At 44.8% G+C, this 17,009-nt stretch overlaps 1 protein-coding gene across 2 annotated transcripts in view; it reads left to right on the top strand.

Annotated features, from left to right (window-relative positions):
• LOC144104621 (uncharacterized) overlaps positions 1-17,009 on the top strand; it is a 30,540-nt gene that overhangs the window by 1,277 nt on the left and 12,254 nt on the right. The window contains exons 1-3 of one of the 2 annotated variants that reach the window (XR_013308596.1): positions 13,776-13,978; positions 14,558-14,613; positions 16,521-16,826. Coding sequence is in view for 1 of the 2 variants with exons in the window: in XM_077637742.1 (XP_077493868.1) it covers positions 14,558-14,613; positions 16,521-16,826 (362 nt within the window). In the remaining variant the exon portion in view is untranslated. Of the gene's footprint in view, positions 1-13,775; positions 13,979-14,557; positions 14,614-16,520; positions 16,827-17,009 lie in introns of those variants that run through there. The other variant, XM_077637742.1, reaches the window with a different exon arrangement.

The following is a 17,009-nucleotide window of genomic DNA, read 5'->3' as shown; positions in this document are numbered from 1 at the left end:
TTCGTCTCCACAGCAATTCACCAGTTTACAAATCTTCCTGGTTATCTGCTAACAGTACAATATCGTCCGCATACATTAAACTCGGTAGTCGTTGCTCAATAACCTTTCCACCTAATGTGTATGACAGATCATAACCTAGATTGCTTCCTTGTAGCCTTCTTTTCATACTTATCATATAAAGCATGAACAGCAGTGGTGATAGAGGACAACCTTGCCTTTATTCTTTGTGTATCTGGACTGTTGTTGTACTCTTAATTCCTTCCCATGTTATTTCAACTTCATTTTCTCGATATATTTCCTTTAGAAAATTAATTACCTCATGACTGACACCTTCGCCTTTTAATATGTTCCACAGGAGTTCCCTGTTCACATTGTCGTATGCACCACTTATGTCCAAGAAGGCTAAATACAGAGGTCTGTTTTCCGCCTTAGCTATTTTTATGCACTGGGAAAGCACGAACAGGCAATCATATAAGCGCCCACCACTTCTGAACCTGTTCTGGAGTTCTCGGAGTATTCTATTACTTTCTACCCATGACTGCATTTTTATTTTCACCGCCTGCATCGCCAGCCTGTATGTAACTGATGTTATCGTAATCGGTCGGAAGGATTTTATGTTCGTCTTATTGCCTTTTCCTTTATGAATCAAATTCATGTGACTCTGTTTCCAGCTGTGCGGAATTTGCTGATTCGTTATGACTGCCTCTAATACTTTTATCAGCGTTTCCTTGCCTCTTGGGCAAAGTTCATTAATTAGCTTGATTGGAATTTCATCGATCCCTGCTGACGTACATCTTGAAATATTTGCTTCCGTCTTTTTCCAGTTAAGATTCGTCAGTTCCACGCTGTTTTCTATTGTACGTTCCTGTGTTGCTCCCTCATTTGGGGTGATTACTCTATCGTCTTTCTTAAATGACTCAGCTATAACTGATGAAATGTAGTTCACAGCGTCATCTCCCTCTAAACATTTTCCTTCGGCATCGTGAATCTGTTCCTGCTTTCTGTGATTCGCTTTGCCCAGCCAGCTTATATGGTTCCAGAATTTTCTTGGCCCCCCTTTAGTTGCATTGCAAACTTCAGCCAGCCAGCGATCAGAGGACTGCTTTATTTTAGCCTGGACGAGGACCTGCACTTGCTGTTTGCTGTTTCTTTTGTCGATAAGATTCCCATTTTCGGCCTATTTCCTCTTCAGATAACTGCACCCTCTTTGCTTCTCTGTGTTCCCGTGATGCCAACCGTCGTTGTTCGATGGCCTCCCTAATTTCCTTATTCCACCAACTTCGTGGCTTCCTCTTTCCTCTCCAGTGGTTTACTCCTTTTACTTGTGTTATTTTTGTACTAATGAGGAGTTTTAACTTATTATAATCCCACTTTTTCATGGGATGTTTCTCTATTGCTTCCTCTATGCACGCCGATATTTGCACTATTTTTTCGTCATTTAATTTTCCGCACTCTGTTTGACTCCCCTTGATTTCTCTTTTGAGCAGGGCTCCAAACTGTAGACTAATATGCTTATGATCACTGCCGAGGCTGTACTTCCCCTCTTCGTCTATTTCCATCATTTCGAGCTTGCTATACATCCCCTGCGAGATTAAGCAGTAGTCAATGGTCGTTTGCCTGTTACGGGATTCCCACGTGATTTGTCCCTCACACTTAGTTTCTCTATTTACAATAACTAAGTTGTGTCGCTCACAGAAGTTTAGCATCAACTTCCTGTTATAATCTGTGTATTCATCCAGATACTTGGTGTGGCCATTCATGTCCCCCAGCAGAATAATATAGGCGCCTTCTTCAAACTGCTTTATATCGTCATTGAGGCACTTAACTAGATCCGTGTTCTCTTGCCTGCATTTGTCCCCTGTTCCTAAATAAACTACTCCTAGCCATGTCCTTTTACTGGCAATTGTACCCGATACCCAGACATGTTCTTTGCAAGTTGATTTTATTTCTTGCCGATTTGTTCCTTGATGTGTCAGCATTCCTACTCCACCTCCCTTCCTCTCCGTTGTTGTTCTGTTGCTCCCTTCCCAGACGTAGCCATCAATATATGGTGGGTCTTCTAGTTCCCTGAGATGTTGTTGTTAGCCTATCAAAAGATGGCACATACCCACACTGGGGGTTAAGCATAGCGCGTATACACCTACTTCTTCGTCCTTCAACTGCTGTTCTATCTCTAACCACTTCGCTCTCTTTCTACCGCCTTGCATGTTTATGTACCTGATCCTGGTGTTAAATTTCTTTTTTGTAGTTTTCTTCCTGGACCTCCTAGTGGCCATTTTATTGGCGTCAGCCTTAATTGCTACACTTTCTACTTTGCTTCTACCTACCCCTATGTCTTGAGCCGCAGTGGACCCCCTAAAAAAAGCTACTGCCCAGCCTGCCAGGCACCAACGATCTCGGCTCCTAGCCTTCTATTAAAGTGGATGCCATCTCGTGTAAAGCCTCTGCCAAAGCCTGCTCTATGCACTTCCCTGTTTATGTCTGCCACTTCAAAGCCTTTTTCCTGGCTTAACTTCCATATCTCCTGATTAACAGCCACAACGTCCTTGGCAATTTCTCCGTTCCGTCCTTGCACTTCCGGCACTGTGCACACCACGATCTGGACTTGCTGTGCTATCGCCCTTAAATCGTGAACTCCCTCCGCTAATCTTTCCGCTACTTTTGCGGCTTCACCATTCAAGACATCATTTAGTCCCGCCGCTATCACTACCAAATTGCACTCTTCAACATTCTTAGAAAGTTCGTTTTTTGTTTCGCTCAGTACTGCATCCATTTTCCTGCATGGGAATGCCCCGACTGCTACCCGCTTATCCCCCTTTACACGCTCCATTATAGTTCTTGTGCACCTACTCATATTTGAGTCACCACCGATAAGTACTTGGGTACTCGCTTCCTCCATCCTAACTTCTGGTTTATAGTGCCGCCTCTTATCTGTGGCTGCAACCTCATTCCTGAAAGTTATCTTGTTCCCCTTCTCTCCATCTCCAACAGACTTCCTAGCTGCCACGTGTGCGTAGCTGTTCCTGTCTGAACCCGCCTGACCTAACTCCTTATCGCTGTCCATGCCAGCGCAGGCCCCATCCATGTGGCTGGCGCTGGAATGTCCGCCAATGTCACTTCGCTTGGTGGTGTCAGCCATTTTTGCGTTCAACAACTCACTAAGCTGCTCTTGGAGTTTGCGCTTCTCTGCCCTCTCTACATGCAGCTCTTTTTCTAGGGCCTCCATACGTAGTGCTAGGCTGTTGTTTGCTTCGTCAGCCCTGTCCAGGTGTGCACCTAATACGCAGCATTTGCACATAAAATCCGCGCGTTCAGCTTCCTCTAGAGATTCTAACCGCGTTTCTTTCAGATTCACCAACGTCTCACACTCCTTGCATTTAACCTTCAGTTGCTTGACCATCTTAGCAGCACTCTATTATTCCTACCACGAAATGCTAGAAAAAAAAAACCCTTGCAACCACGTGCTCAAATCAAATTCTGCCTACCGCTAAAGCCAATCACCTAGAAAGGAATACTAACTACCTGGCTCACAAGTGAGCCCTGTAGATCTATAGCTGTCTGCCGGAAAAGGCCCGGCCGTTAGGTCACTGACCTGCTCTTTCACGAGCACTTCACCAAACTAGCCCAGATCTAAAACTAGCCTAAATCTAAGCTCTCAAAATATTAAAGGAAATAACTCATTGACTCATTGATTTGTTGTAGTCACGCGCCCTCGCAGTTGTCCGTCCATCAGGTCCCGGTCACCACGCGTAATCCGAAGAGCACCGAGACAAGCGTCCGCACCGCATGGCTGTCAACTGCCAGCTTCATTGCTTTGCCTGCCCCCTGTGTGACTGGAGCACTTGTGCTTTCGCTCTTCTGCATCTTCTGATGTGACTGTAGGGGATGTGCTTCCATAAGCATGAACCACACACCATGCTGGTTAGCGGGGAAAAGGCCCAAAGCTTTATTGCACATGGCATATGTAGCCGAGAAAGCAGTGAGGCCACCTAGTGCAACACACACTACATCCCCCCTTGTTTAAGAAAGGAACAAAAATGCACTGTATGCTCAGCACTACACAAGCACAAGTTCAGTCTTATAGGCCTCCAAATCAGTTGTCTAAATCTTGACACTCAAAAGGGTGAACTTGGAGGTTGTGATGGGGGTGAAGCCATGAAGTTGGGCCAAGAACTATCTGCGTCCCTGCTGTGTTAGTCTCACTCCTTGATGGCTTCCTCTCAGGTTCATTCCAGTAACACGTTTGGCAGAACCCTCGGACATGGGAGCATTGAACAGTGGGATGAGGAATAACCTGTGGCATTGAAGAACTTCATTCAGGTCCTCCACTACATACGGCCGGGGGATGTTGAACTGGTACTAGAACCATCGCAGGGTTATCTGCCATGCACCCGAACTTGCCCACTCGTCTGAAGTGGGCACTGTACCTGAGGTGAATTCCTTTTCTTATTAGCTTGATTGCTCAGATTAAAAGACTTAGACAAGGGCCAGCCTGGTTCAAGCTGCTTGATGTCTTAGGAACTCTGGTGTGCGTCTGCCTATGAGAAGTTATGCTGTGCTTAGTTCACTGACACCAAGAATTTTCTGGTAGACAAGCAGTGCGAGGAAAACATTGTCCACCTTGTGCACCAGGTCCTTGATGGTCCACGCCATCCTGTCCACCTCAGCTTTTGACTGTGGAAATCTTGGGCTGCTGGTGATATGCCTAAAGCCTTAAAGGCTGTGCAAAGGTAAAGACGACGTCGGATGAGGATTATGGACCATTGTCGCTGTGGACTACCTCTGGGATCCCATGGCCGGCAAACGTTCTTGATGGCTGCGATAACTGCCAGTGTTGTAGTAGAGTGCTGACTAGTGACTTCAGGGAAGATCTCCCACCTCCAGCTGAGGAAGGCTTGGAGTCTGATAAGGCATTGTTGGTTCTATGCTCTTGCCACAGTTAGTCTTGGTGTGCCTCTTGACTATAGGTCACCACACTGAATCTTGAGGAATGGCTTTGCATTGGTTAATACCTTGATGCTCATCATGAATGAGATCCGTATGGAATGATGAAGAGCCATTGACATTGCAATGAGGGCTCCTTTGAGAAGTGGCTGTCGAAAACACTGAGGTTTTCGTGATGTGTCCAGTACTTCTTAAATGTGAAGCAGTAGTCTCATCTGCTGGGTCAACCTTTGGTGCAATACTCGAGCAGAAGGTTGCACGTTCGTCTTAGCGAGTGGAGGAAAAACCTGCGAGTGTGCCAAGAGTCCTTTCAGCAGCTCAACAAGATCAGCTTGCCTGGGCAGTGTGCCATCTGGTAGTGCACATCGGAGCATGTCCACAGTGGCTAACAGCTTGCTGGGGACATATGGCACCTGGCACTGGAAGTGCATCAGCTTCAGACAGAACCGCTGAATCTGCAGAGGTGGCAAGCAGACATCGATGCTCCCATTATTGCCAGTAGTAGCTGGTGGTCCATCTTAAGGAAGAAATGTAGACCACAGACAAACTCATCAATGCGAAGCACTGGCTAGCCTGCTGCCGAAGCCACCGTCTCTGTCTGATTGTGCCAACGTTTTGTTGTGAGTGATGGAAAAACTGGTTGACACTCACGGGAAGGCTGCTTCAGTTGCAGGATGGCACCAAGGCTGAAGGAGCTGCCTTCGGCTGATACTTTCGTCTTGATCCCAGTGTAGTACCAAGTACGAGCAGAGCAGTTTCTTAAGCTTGGCAAAGGTAGATTGTTGAGCGTAGTTTTTAGTCCATTCCCATCAGCAGCAAAGCTCGGATCTGTGCTTTTGCTTTTGATATACGAGGTAGGAAGCATCTAGTGCAGTTAACGAGGCCCAGAAGTCGACGAATGCCTGCGGCACCTTGAGACACTGGCATGACTTTCATTGTGGCGATGTCTGGGTCATGAAAGCCTTCGTTTGTATGTCATCGCATGACACCTGGAGACCCTTCACACGCTCCTCTTCCACATACAGCCTCAGTTCCTTTTCTTGAGCTTCATAACTCCCGGTTGCTGGCCTGCGAAAAGCACAACGCCGCCCATTGCAAACAAACAGTCAGTCCCGCTGTTTCTGCCAACCCCTAATCAACATTTCATTTATGTCGAATTCACGCTGAGCGGAACTGTTCGAGTTCTCTGCAAGAAAGAATCGCTTGTTGCTTGAAGTTGGCGGTGTATCTTTGTCGACGTGACATGTCGCTCAAGTGCACAACTGCGAATGCGGTGGCAAAACGGAGGCGCAGAGGGAAACAACAGACACAAAGACAGGCATTCCGAGTGACTGGTATACGAGCCCTGTAGGAAGCCTGCAAAGTACACAACCTGAAAGCGGACGTCACCGCCACCTTTATGAATTGGTTAAACCAGTGATTCTTTTGATTGCACTAGTGCTTTTGCTGGATTTTAACTGTCGCAAATTTTCCATTTTTAACATTTGTGTTATGCGCGACTGCGGCTTCGACATGTCGAAGCATTTGTTTTGATCATGACCTCTTCTATAAACTGCAATACACTGGCTTTCGTATCTATTTAAATGCCAAAATAGACCGCTTCCTAAGCTGTGTACCACAATAAGACCACAGAAATAAGTGAGAGCGATGCGGGTCCACACTGCAATTCGCTGTTATTTTCGACTGAGAGGCCACACCTCCACAGTTCTATTGTCTGCTCGCCGGCATGGCCGTCTCAAATACAGTTGACAGCATTCAAAGTAGTTCCAAATGTTTTCATTAGACTTGGCAACGCTGATTTTTTCTTAATTTTTTTGTGTATTTACTGTGAACACAAATATAGTCCCAGTGTAGCTGGCGCTCCTTGAACGGCAATAAGACTGCATTAGCTCACTGCTTTTGCTCGTTTTGCTCACGAATATAGGTCAAGGTTCTTTGGTCACGAATATAGCTCGACAGCTAATTGTGGGTAACATTTCTGAGAAAAAAAAGTCTACCTATATGAGAGTAGATACGGTACCTTTTTCACTCTGAACTATGCCTAGGAATTCTACTTAGTGATGTCCAAAACAATGTTTGTTTTTGGTTAGCTTTACATTCTCTTTACACCCATGTTGCCCACATGATCCATAAGTTCAGCAACTTATGGTCATGCTGTTCTTTCTTTCCCAAAAAACCTGAATGTCGTCAAATTGATGATTGGTTTTTGAATATTCTGGCCATTTCTTTTTGAAAGAATACTGGGGCAGATGTTATTTGAAACGGTAGTTAACAGTAGCAGCAATGAGCAGCAGGCACAATGAATTTAGTCAATTCGTGACAATTTTCGCGAAAGACAGATTTCATGAAGTCCAGCCCTGGCATCCAGCTTTGAGAAAGCCTTGCCATCACCAAGATGGCCTAAAACCCATCTAACTGTAGGTGAGACATTCCATTCCCTAAGAACTTCCTTGTTGAGTATCGCCAGATCCATATAGAGGCAGTATCTACCCAAAGCTTTTAGAGAACCACGTTTAGGCTAGCACACCATGGTATAAGTTTAACAATATTTTTCACAACTCCTTGTTTTTCAAGGATGACAAGCTCTTCCTTCACCACATTACGAGAGGCTGGGAAATGCTACAAGGTATGCTAATTGTGAAAGGCTTGGCATTCGGCTGGAGTCTGATAGTGTATTCTGCACCGAAAGTCCCTGGGCCATCAGGTTTCTTGCATTTGCAACTGAGAGGGATATGCACCCTGACTTCCTTGAGGAGAATGTTGAAGTGCATCTGCAAAATGAACAACTCCAATACCTGGTATGCTGAGTAACCAAGAAGTGGTGACGGCGACGACAACAGGACATAGATTCTCTGTTTCGAAGTGCAACCCTTCCATTTGAGAATAGCGAAAAATTGACCAGCAAACCTCAGCTGGCAGTTGTCTGGCCCTGTGAGAGTCCCCTTCAGCATGCCCAGCAGCGACAGAAAGCCTGGAAAGGTGTCGGGAACTGCAGTCACTTCTGCACCTTGGTCCACTTTAAATTTGGGAGGAAGTCTTTTGACCTTCATGCACACAAACTTCGTGTCAAGTTTTTTCTGCCTTGATGGGACAGACATTGCGTGCAAGTGTCTTGGAGATAAGCATTGCTTGGCGAGACGGACAGGTTTGTGGAGACGCTCTCATAAGGTCCTTTCTTTTTGCAAAACCTACATACAGCATTGTGCACAGGGCAGAAGGCATGCACATGAGTTTTGGGTCCGCAAAAGTTGCAAAGCTTCTGTTTTTTGACGTGTCTATGTGGGAATGGATTTGTGATGCACGTGCCTGCGTGCACAGTCAGAGACCCATCTCGTGCCCTTTCCTTTCTTTCCTTCTGCGCGTCCTTGTTTAAGCAAGCATGCAAAAATGCTTTGTCAAGAGTCAGATCGGGCATGCGACACAGCTGTTCTGAAAGCTTGGCGTCGAGCAGGCCAACAACAAAGCAGTCAATTTCCAGCCTGTCCTCGACAGTTGAAGATGCAAAGTTACAGCTTCTTTACCATCGAACGCAGGGCAAAGTAGAATGCGTCTGCGCTCTCGGATCATTGCCGTATGTGTTTATGAAAGCGAAAACTTCTGTAATAGGCTGTGAAGTGTTGCTTGACTTGTGTGTACTCACACATTCCACCTCTGAGTGCCGAAGTGAATTGAGGACACGGTGCACTTAAACTCCCACACACTATAGATGCATTCGAACCTTGACTTCATTCATTGCCAAAGATGCTGCCGTAGCAACAGAAAATCTTCAAACTGTTCCACCCGTGATGACCAGGAAGCCAGCTGATCGAAGTTGAATGCTGTTGGTGGTGCTAGGCCTACCAAACCGGCGAACTGGGGTTACATCTCAGACCGACAGTGGAGTATAACGAAAAAACGTGAGCCTTCACTACGAAGAAGATGGTCTTGAATTAACGTAGCTTGAAGGAGCTTGATCCTGGATTCCAAGCAATTGTGACGCCATGTGGAAATGGCAGTGTTACAGAATTCAGTCGGCCGCTAAACCTAGCCTTGATCTAGGCTAGCAGATGGAGCCACAGGAACCGAGACGCTGTCAACACCAGAACGGGAAAAGCATTTATTTCAGCCAGCGTTAGTAAAAAGATTTTGCTTGGTGCACATGCAACTGGTGGAGATGAATTAAATGGGCTCCATACTTTGAGCAGGCACGACGTTTACAATGTAAAGCGCTAGTTTCAGTTTATATATGAGGAGCAGAAAGACCCAGATGGGTTTGTCAGCATGAGGATGTGGATTGATGAGCTTCAAGAAACCTCAGCTTTGCTGTATGCTTATAAAGAGCTGCTTACAGAACAAGGCATAGGGAAGTTTAAAACGGCTCTTAAGAATACCACTCGGAGGGAATTCCTGCTCGATAATGGTAAGAAATGTGTGTGCATAGGCTCTACTCATGGCAACTAATTCTCATTGCTGCAACTAACAACATTCCTGGTAATTGGCGACGACTGGTCATGAATTCCATGTGCCTACCTGCTCTGAAAAAGTAGTACGGAGGAAACTATAGTTGCTTTTTTTCAGACAATCAAAGACAGACTTGGTGAGGCAATTTGCACTGAGCTCTTCATGTCAGATGATGCACCAGCATATTACAATGCTTGGGCAAGGGTAATGGGGAGCCCCCAGAAACGCGTGCTCTGTACTTGGCATGTGAAGCGTAATTGTGACTTGCATGTCAGTAAAGTGACCAAAATGACCTTCGTGCAAAAGGCCCAAAATTCCTTTCCTGCACGTGAGTGGGACAACAACACAGGCTGCGTACAGTAGCAGATCGTACTCTACTGTGAGGTGTTGACGATGCCCGTAGAAGGATCTCACTTCAAGGGGTAAATCTCGTCGAGAAGGTCTTTCTTTTGTGCAGAGTTCTCGGAGATACAAGCACACACAATCTGATTTTTGGGATTCTTTTAGCCACTCAAGGCAGTGCTGCTTGATGGGAAGGGTTGTCCTCACCTTCCTTGCGATGACGCTGATGAAGGTTAGCACCTGCAAGTCTTTGATAGTGGGCTTGCCAAGTCAGGGAGTGCGGACATCTTCCAGGCATTTCAATTAATCAGGTGTGGCCGCTGCGGCAGATTATGACGCTCTTTATTGTGACACAAACTCTGAATACAGACCCTGGTATTCTGTCTATACAAGCCACCTTCGATTTCTCCTCATTGTCCCTTTAAGAATTAGTAAACTAAATGTATAGAATGACCTATTAAAAAGGCTTGTTTTTGTGTGATCGCATGCACTACAGCTAATAATATCTGTCATCATAACATCAGGTGTTCCTCAATGGCCTGTATTAAGACCTCTCTTCATAATCTATATTAATTATCGTGATGTCATAACATCATCTTAGTATGTCGCAACCATTGGCAAACAGCCTGAGACCTGTGCACCCCATCCGATACTATTTTTCTTAAGTGTGACATTAATAACATTTCTGCTTGGTGCAACACTTGGCTTATGAAGCTTATTGTATTCATATGTAAAGCATTTCGTGACATGAATGCCTCACGAAGCTAATATACATTTATCGTTTTTAAAGGGCTCTACAAGAGTGCTCTCAATAAAGGTGCAGTATGCCTTGGATGTTAAAGGTCGCCACTCAGCGAATATCCTGCAGTAAAAGTTTCGAAGTCCATGCTCCACTGCATGGGGCCGCACGCAAGAACAGTTCTTGCATTGACATTGCAGGCTGAAGTAGACTTTATGGCCGCATCAGTTGTCGAGAAGGCATTCACCGACCACTTCGTACATCCACTCAAGCTATATGAATCTGCCTGATTCCACCGCCGGATGAAGCAACTGGGTGAGACCGTTTGTTTTTTTTTTTTGTTTTTTTGCAGTGCTGTCCATACAGTGGTTAAGCAATAAGAGTACGCACCATCTGCTACTGAACATAGGCTTGTTCCGAGATTACTTCATCATCGGGTTGCTTGACTACAATCTTTCAGACCAGCTCTGTTGGAGCCCGAAGTTGTGCGAGGCATTTGTACAGGGCGCTGCTCTGTCCCATTATTTTTTAAATTGGCTTGGTGTGTGATTTGAGAGGGAAAACAGAGGTCGTTTTTAATTGCAGATACCTGTAGAGCTACACAGCCTACATCCTCTTTAGAGGCCAGTCTTACAAGTACAAGTGTGATGACGAAATAAGCAAAAAGGAGTCTCGAATCACTGAGGCTGACAACCATGCGTGAAGGTTACGTTTTTGATAAATATCGAAGTGTATAAGTTTTGTTCAGCAACCGCTAATGCACCTTTATCATGCGGGGAAGATGGTGAAAAAGACATCCTGAATGTTATAAGCCAAAGAAAGCCTGTAATTGGTTGCACAACAGGTGGCCAGCTGAGTTTCCTTACGTTTTTGGTCCCTCGCGGCTGTGCGCTTTTTGTGCCCACGTGGTTTCGTTTCACATTCCTCAGTTTACAAGAGGCAGTTTCCAACTGCCTCTCTAAGTGCTCCTTGGACAAAGTTCATGCACCATCAGGCACCTGCGACAAGGAACACAGCTGCGGCTAGCTGATGTTGCAAACACCTCAATTTTGTAAACACACCGCTCAGCACGTCTGCTTCGTCACCGTACCAAAATGCTGGATTGCATAACCAGCCCTACGAAGACCATTATAGCATGTGCCAGTTTTTACACATTTGTCATGGTAGTCATGGCTACCGACTCCTCTGCTTGGAAAGCCACTGCTAAGCCACTTGGGATGGGACTGCCCGTTCGATGACTCCCACCCTGTTTTGTTGCTATTTAATGTTTTATTGAAGGCCACGTAGATTTCTCTTGTGAACACTTATCACATAGACTTTAGGGCATACCATGCAACTCTGCCATTCGACTTTACGGCTCCAAGGGATGCAACGTCTCACTCTGGTAGCCATTGTTTTACTAGGGCATAGCATGCAGAAAGTGTCCCCAAAAGGGACAAACTGCAGTACTCCCTTCGTTGCTTGTGTAGAAAAAAATGTTGGGTGTGTTAAGATGTTCCATGACTTGTGTAAGCTTAGCAAAACCTGAACAGTTCAACATCCTTTAAAAAGGTTTTTAGCAGTAAACTGAAATGTATACCTGGTGCTACTAATGTGAAATGGTTTAGAACTTGTCTGTATAGAAATGAGACTCTTACTTGGTATGAATTGTCAACCTCATATTGCTTTTCTGTCATATATGTGCACATTTTTATGGTATGATTTCTGCTCCATCACGTTGTGTGATGTGCCGAAATTGACAGGAGCAGTACTTCTGTTTTCGCTTGTTTTCAAAGGGTGCAAGGTGTTGGAGGTGTTACACAAATAAATCAAGCAAATGTCCTGGGCCTTTGTCAGCATATTCAAACTTTAAATGGCTTTACATGCTTTGAAATAGTTATACTTGGAGGTAAACTGGAATGTGTGCCTTGTGAGGACAGTGTGAATTTTAGCACTTGTATTGTATTGTATTTATGGAAGCGAAATTTCTTGTGGCATGAATTGCCGACTTTGTTGGTGCCCCTTGATGAAGATGCTCATTTTTGTACTATGGTTTGTGTTTGCAGTCACTTTGTTTTATGACAAGAGTTAAAAATTCAATAATTTGAGTTTTTCCTATTCGGCTAGTTTTTTTTTTGGAATGAATTGCTAATTCAATATACCTCCTCATAATTTTCTCCAGCTCCTCAAAGGAAAAAGGGTGGTGCAATGTGCAATTGTAGTTTTGCAATGTACTGTGAATATGATGTATTTATCATATTATATGAGGTGTCGGGTTCGAATGCCTAGATCTGTGGGATGACTATGACGAACTGAGATGATAAGGAGTATGGTTACGGTGGCAAATACAGGCATGAAGCAACAGAGGTTGTCACTTCATTGGTTTGGTTAAGTAATGAGGGATGAAGGGTACATTGGAAACAGGGTGTCAAATATGAACAATAAAAAAAAACGATAAGCATGGGCATGACCAAACATATATAGATAGCTGGTGGAAGTAGACCTTTTGGAGAGGTAGTCAATGGATGCTTTTGAGGACAGAATAGTACGAACTGCACCTCAACCATGAGATTTTAGCTGCTAGTCTGCCATGGAGTCTCGGCTGTTCCTTTTACCTCTTTGAAGCCAGTATTGCACGTTTACTGCCTTGTAGAGTGTGTGTGCCTCTTCGTCTTACCCTAAAAAGGTGAGGTGTGCATGGTGCCCTTCGAAAGTATGTATGGTATGTATGGCTGCAAATAAACCTATCTCATGCATTTTCTTCAAACATGTTGTGTACTCCCATTTGTGCTGTTTGTTTCGTCTGGCGTTACACAGTTACATCTAATAAAGTAAGTGGCTTTGTGCAGGCTACGTCTCCTCCCTCCTTGTCGGCCACGTCGCGTTCATCGCATTTTACGCAGCGACCTTGCGTGTCACGTAGGAATGAACATTGGTTTTCTGGAAATGAGCTGTACGAACGGCACCACGCGTTTGGTACATAAATCAATGTGCTTTTCTTGGCAGTCGTTTTACCCAAATGACGTGCAGGTCACAGGGCCAAAGTACTTGCAGAATTCGAGGTGCGCAAAAGAAGCTGTTCATTTAGATATGCAAAATTGCCATGTAATCGCACGGGAAGATGTTTCATTTTTCTCTGTCTCCCCGCAAGTATCACATTCATTCAAAGGCAACGGAGTAACCAGCGTATCGTATTGGAGAAATGCAAAAAAACCTTGCAGTGGGCCTGAAGTTGTGTTAAAAGGTCGTTTTCGCATTACTTTAAAGAAAAGAAATACACTATCTCGTTGCAAAGTTACATCCATCGAGGGCCAAGACTAGCCACAAGCCTAGCACAAATCCGGTAAACGAATACCAACATGGCAGAGTAATAGCGGCGCGGAGTTTTATCGTCAACTCCTCTGGTTAACAGCAGAAGCTATCGTGAACTTGTTGAGTATTGAGTGAGAGTGGCTACTGTTACCCAGCTGGTGATTCAGAATTGCAGCGCCGAGAGGATCGAATGCGAGAGACCGTGATGGCAGCTGTGGTAACGTGAGTGCTGCAGAGCGGAAGAAATCTTTCTTGGGTTGCTTACTAGGGTTTGAGCATGCGTTCGGCCGGAAATGTTATACGAACTTTAATTTCTTACGTGTTATCATTCACCTTAACATTCGACGCGAACACCAGTGCGGCCATGAAAAAAATACGAAACACGTCATAACATGGCCTAGCTGGCGCGAGTGCTGAAAGCACTCTGCGGAACGCACGAGAAAAGTAACATGTCGAAGTGTGCTCTATATTTTGGTTACACCTGTACAGCTGTTTAACCAAGAACCATTTTATGATGCGTGTTTAGGGTGGAAAGTAATCTGGTCCGACACCTATCCAATGCTCAACTTATTCATTCTCTCCATAATAAATTGCAGCAAAACAAGGAGACACCTTTCTCGTTCTTGACATCAGTCTTCCGTAGTGGTGTTTTCGCTTTGCATGCACAAATTGAGTATAATTTTGGCGGTTTTTTTACGTCTTTTGCCACCCGTCTTGCCAGAGTTGCATGCAAAAATTTCCAATATTGCACTGCTGTTGTCACTGTCGTGTGCTATTTGCAAGCAAGCATATCTCTTGCAGGATGGAGCTCGGGGTGGATCCCAGAAGAACCTAGACGAGTCTTGAAGGTGAAGAGTGTACGTTGAGCAAACTTTCCATACGTTGCCACGGTTTGTAGCCATGTACACAGCACTACAATAGATCATGTCTATACTATCAACCAGCTGATAGAGAAATACACTGATAATAACCCCTGTATATAGCGGTCAAAATGTCAGTAGTCACAGAGACATTGTGGAACTAAGGTGCAGAAGACGCATATGCAAAAATACTGCAAGATATTTACTGCGGCTGCACAACGAATTAGGCCTCCATAGCGAAAGCAATAAAAGGTCAGTAAAGAACGATGGTATACAATGAGAGACATCCATTTGCATGCAAGAATTATTGCAAGATCTGAAATGGGAACAGTTAGGGAAAAGTAATAATGAACAAAACTTCAGTATTCTGCGATTCGCTGATGATGTTGCCTTGCTAGGCCATTGTCTGAATTGCTAAGCATCATCAATGTTGCAGGTAGACAAAGCAAAACATTGGGTCTAAAAATTAATATGCTGATAACTCAACCAATGTTAACAGTGTTCAAACAATGTTCAACAGGGAACAGCAGTTTACATTTTGCAGCGAGGTGCTGGAAGTGTTAGGGGATATGTCTACTGACGGGTAACGAGCACGTTGTGCAAGCATGGATGTAATATTCAGTGTCGAAAAAACTGGTTTTTTAAATTTAAGTGAGACTCAGACTTCTGCTAAGTTTTGTAATGCCAGGCTTCCTGCAAGTTTGGTACAGCAGTAAAGCACATAAAAATTTGTACTGTCAAAACTGGTCGAATTTGTATTCATTTTATTAGTTAACTTCCCAATACTTGTGCCAACTGGCATCCCTTCATGAAAGAAAAATAATTTCAGCTCTGAAAGCCAAGTCGCCCCGCACCCCTTTAAAAGGTGCAGTTATGGTTAATTACAAGACAATGGAGATAAATTTGTGATGCATTCCAGGCATTCCCTTCATTCAAGGGATATGAGGCTGGACCCTGTCCTCTGAATACTTTCCTGTATGTACAAAAAAATCCATCTCATTTAAAAGAGACAGAATTGCAAATGAACAAAATCTCCCACTTTATGGTGCACTGGCCGCCTTTAGTGTATCTGTACATTTACAGAACTTATTTACTCTCAATTCCTGAAGCGCTTGGTGAGGGCTAGTCTCAAACAGGAAGGAACAGAGAAAAACGCGTCTGATTTGGTCTCGAGATGTTTCCCGTGCAACAGTGGGTGCACCTGCTCCTGTTCATACCTGTGGAGTGCATCTGTAAATACCCAACTATTGTATCATTGCTCTTTCCTGCAAGCAAGATTCTAAAGGAGGTAATTCGATTAAATTATATTAAAAGCATTGTGTTTGCCAATTTGCTTGAGGGTAGTATATTGAAGAGTGGCCAGGTTTGCATGACTTCCAAAAGATACTCTAACCTCCATGGCGGTTACAAGGGATAAGAACTTATCCTCTGGCCAACTTGGGGAAAAAAACCCGATATTTTGATGTACATAGATGGGGCTCTTTCAAATTGGTGAATTGGTCCTCACAGGTGTGCTATAGAACAGTGCATCTGCAAATGCCCAAACATTCTACAATGGCTGTTTTCAACGAGCAAGTTTATAAAGACAACTGGATGAAATGCTATTCAAGCATTCTACTTGGGAATCGGATGCCATACATCACACCATACTCTGGGACTGCACTGCCCGTTATCCAAATTTTGAATCAATGGGCCTTTTGGTCTAGAAAGCACAGGGACACTGCACAGTATGGGCCTTGAAGTATGCAATCCTTGTAGAACTGGAAGTCAAAAAATCCCAAGGGGCACTTTGCTGTCCTGAAGTACGGTGAGGCAAAACCTTTTAGCGTGGTGTTGCTGCTTGTGTCAGTGGACACGGCAACCCCGTCGTGACAATGTCAACTGATGTGCCACTATTTGTGCAGGTACTTACCGGATTCTTTTCCATTGCCTTGGGCCGTGCAGTAAGCGCAGACAGCGGCTTCAATCGTCACCCAGCTTCTGCCGATGCCTTTCGACTGCCGTGCGCGGGCGGCGTACATTTTTCACACTGCGAGCTGCTGTCGTGGCACGTGGATACTGCCTTCTGTGCACCCTCTTCGAGCACAGCGACGTCATCCACACTTCCAGCCCGGATTTTGCCTATAAAAGGGACGCCTGCGCCTTCCATCAGCAGTGGACACGGCAACCCCGTCGTGACAATGTCAACTGATGTGCCACTATTTGTGCAGGTTGGTGGACGAAAATATTGCTGCCGTAGCAACTGCCTTTTTTTGATCGTGTTGCCGTGTCCACGCACATTGCTGGTTTGCTTTAGTGATTGTATCTCAATTGTAGGCCTGTTGCTGAAGTTATCCGGTGATGTTGAGGAAAATCCTGGCCCGGATACAATGGAAATGATTCAACAAGTAATT

The sequence above is a fragment of the Amblyomma americanum genome, chromosome 9 (assembly GCF_052857255.1).
Source record: "Amblyomma americanum isolate KBUSLIRL-KWMA chromosome 9, ASM5285725v1, whole genome shotgun sequence".
Lineage (NCBI taxonomy): Eukaryota > Metazoa > Arthropoda > Arachnida > Ixodida > Ixodidae > Amblyomma > Amblyomma americanum.
This window is presented reverse-complemented; position numbering and strand designations above follow the sequence as displayed.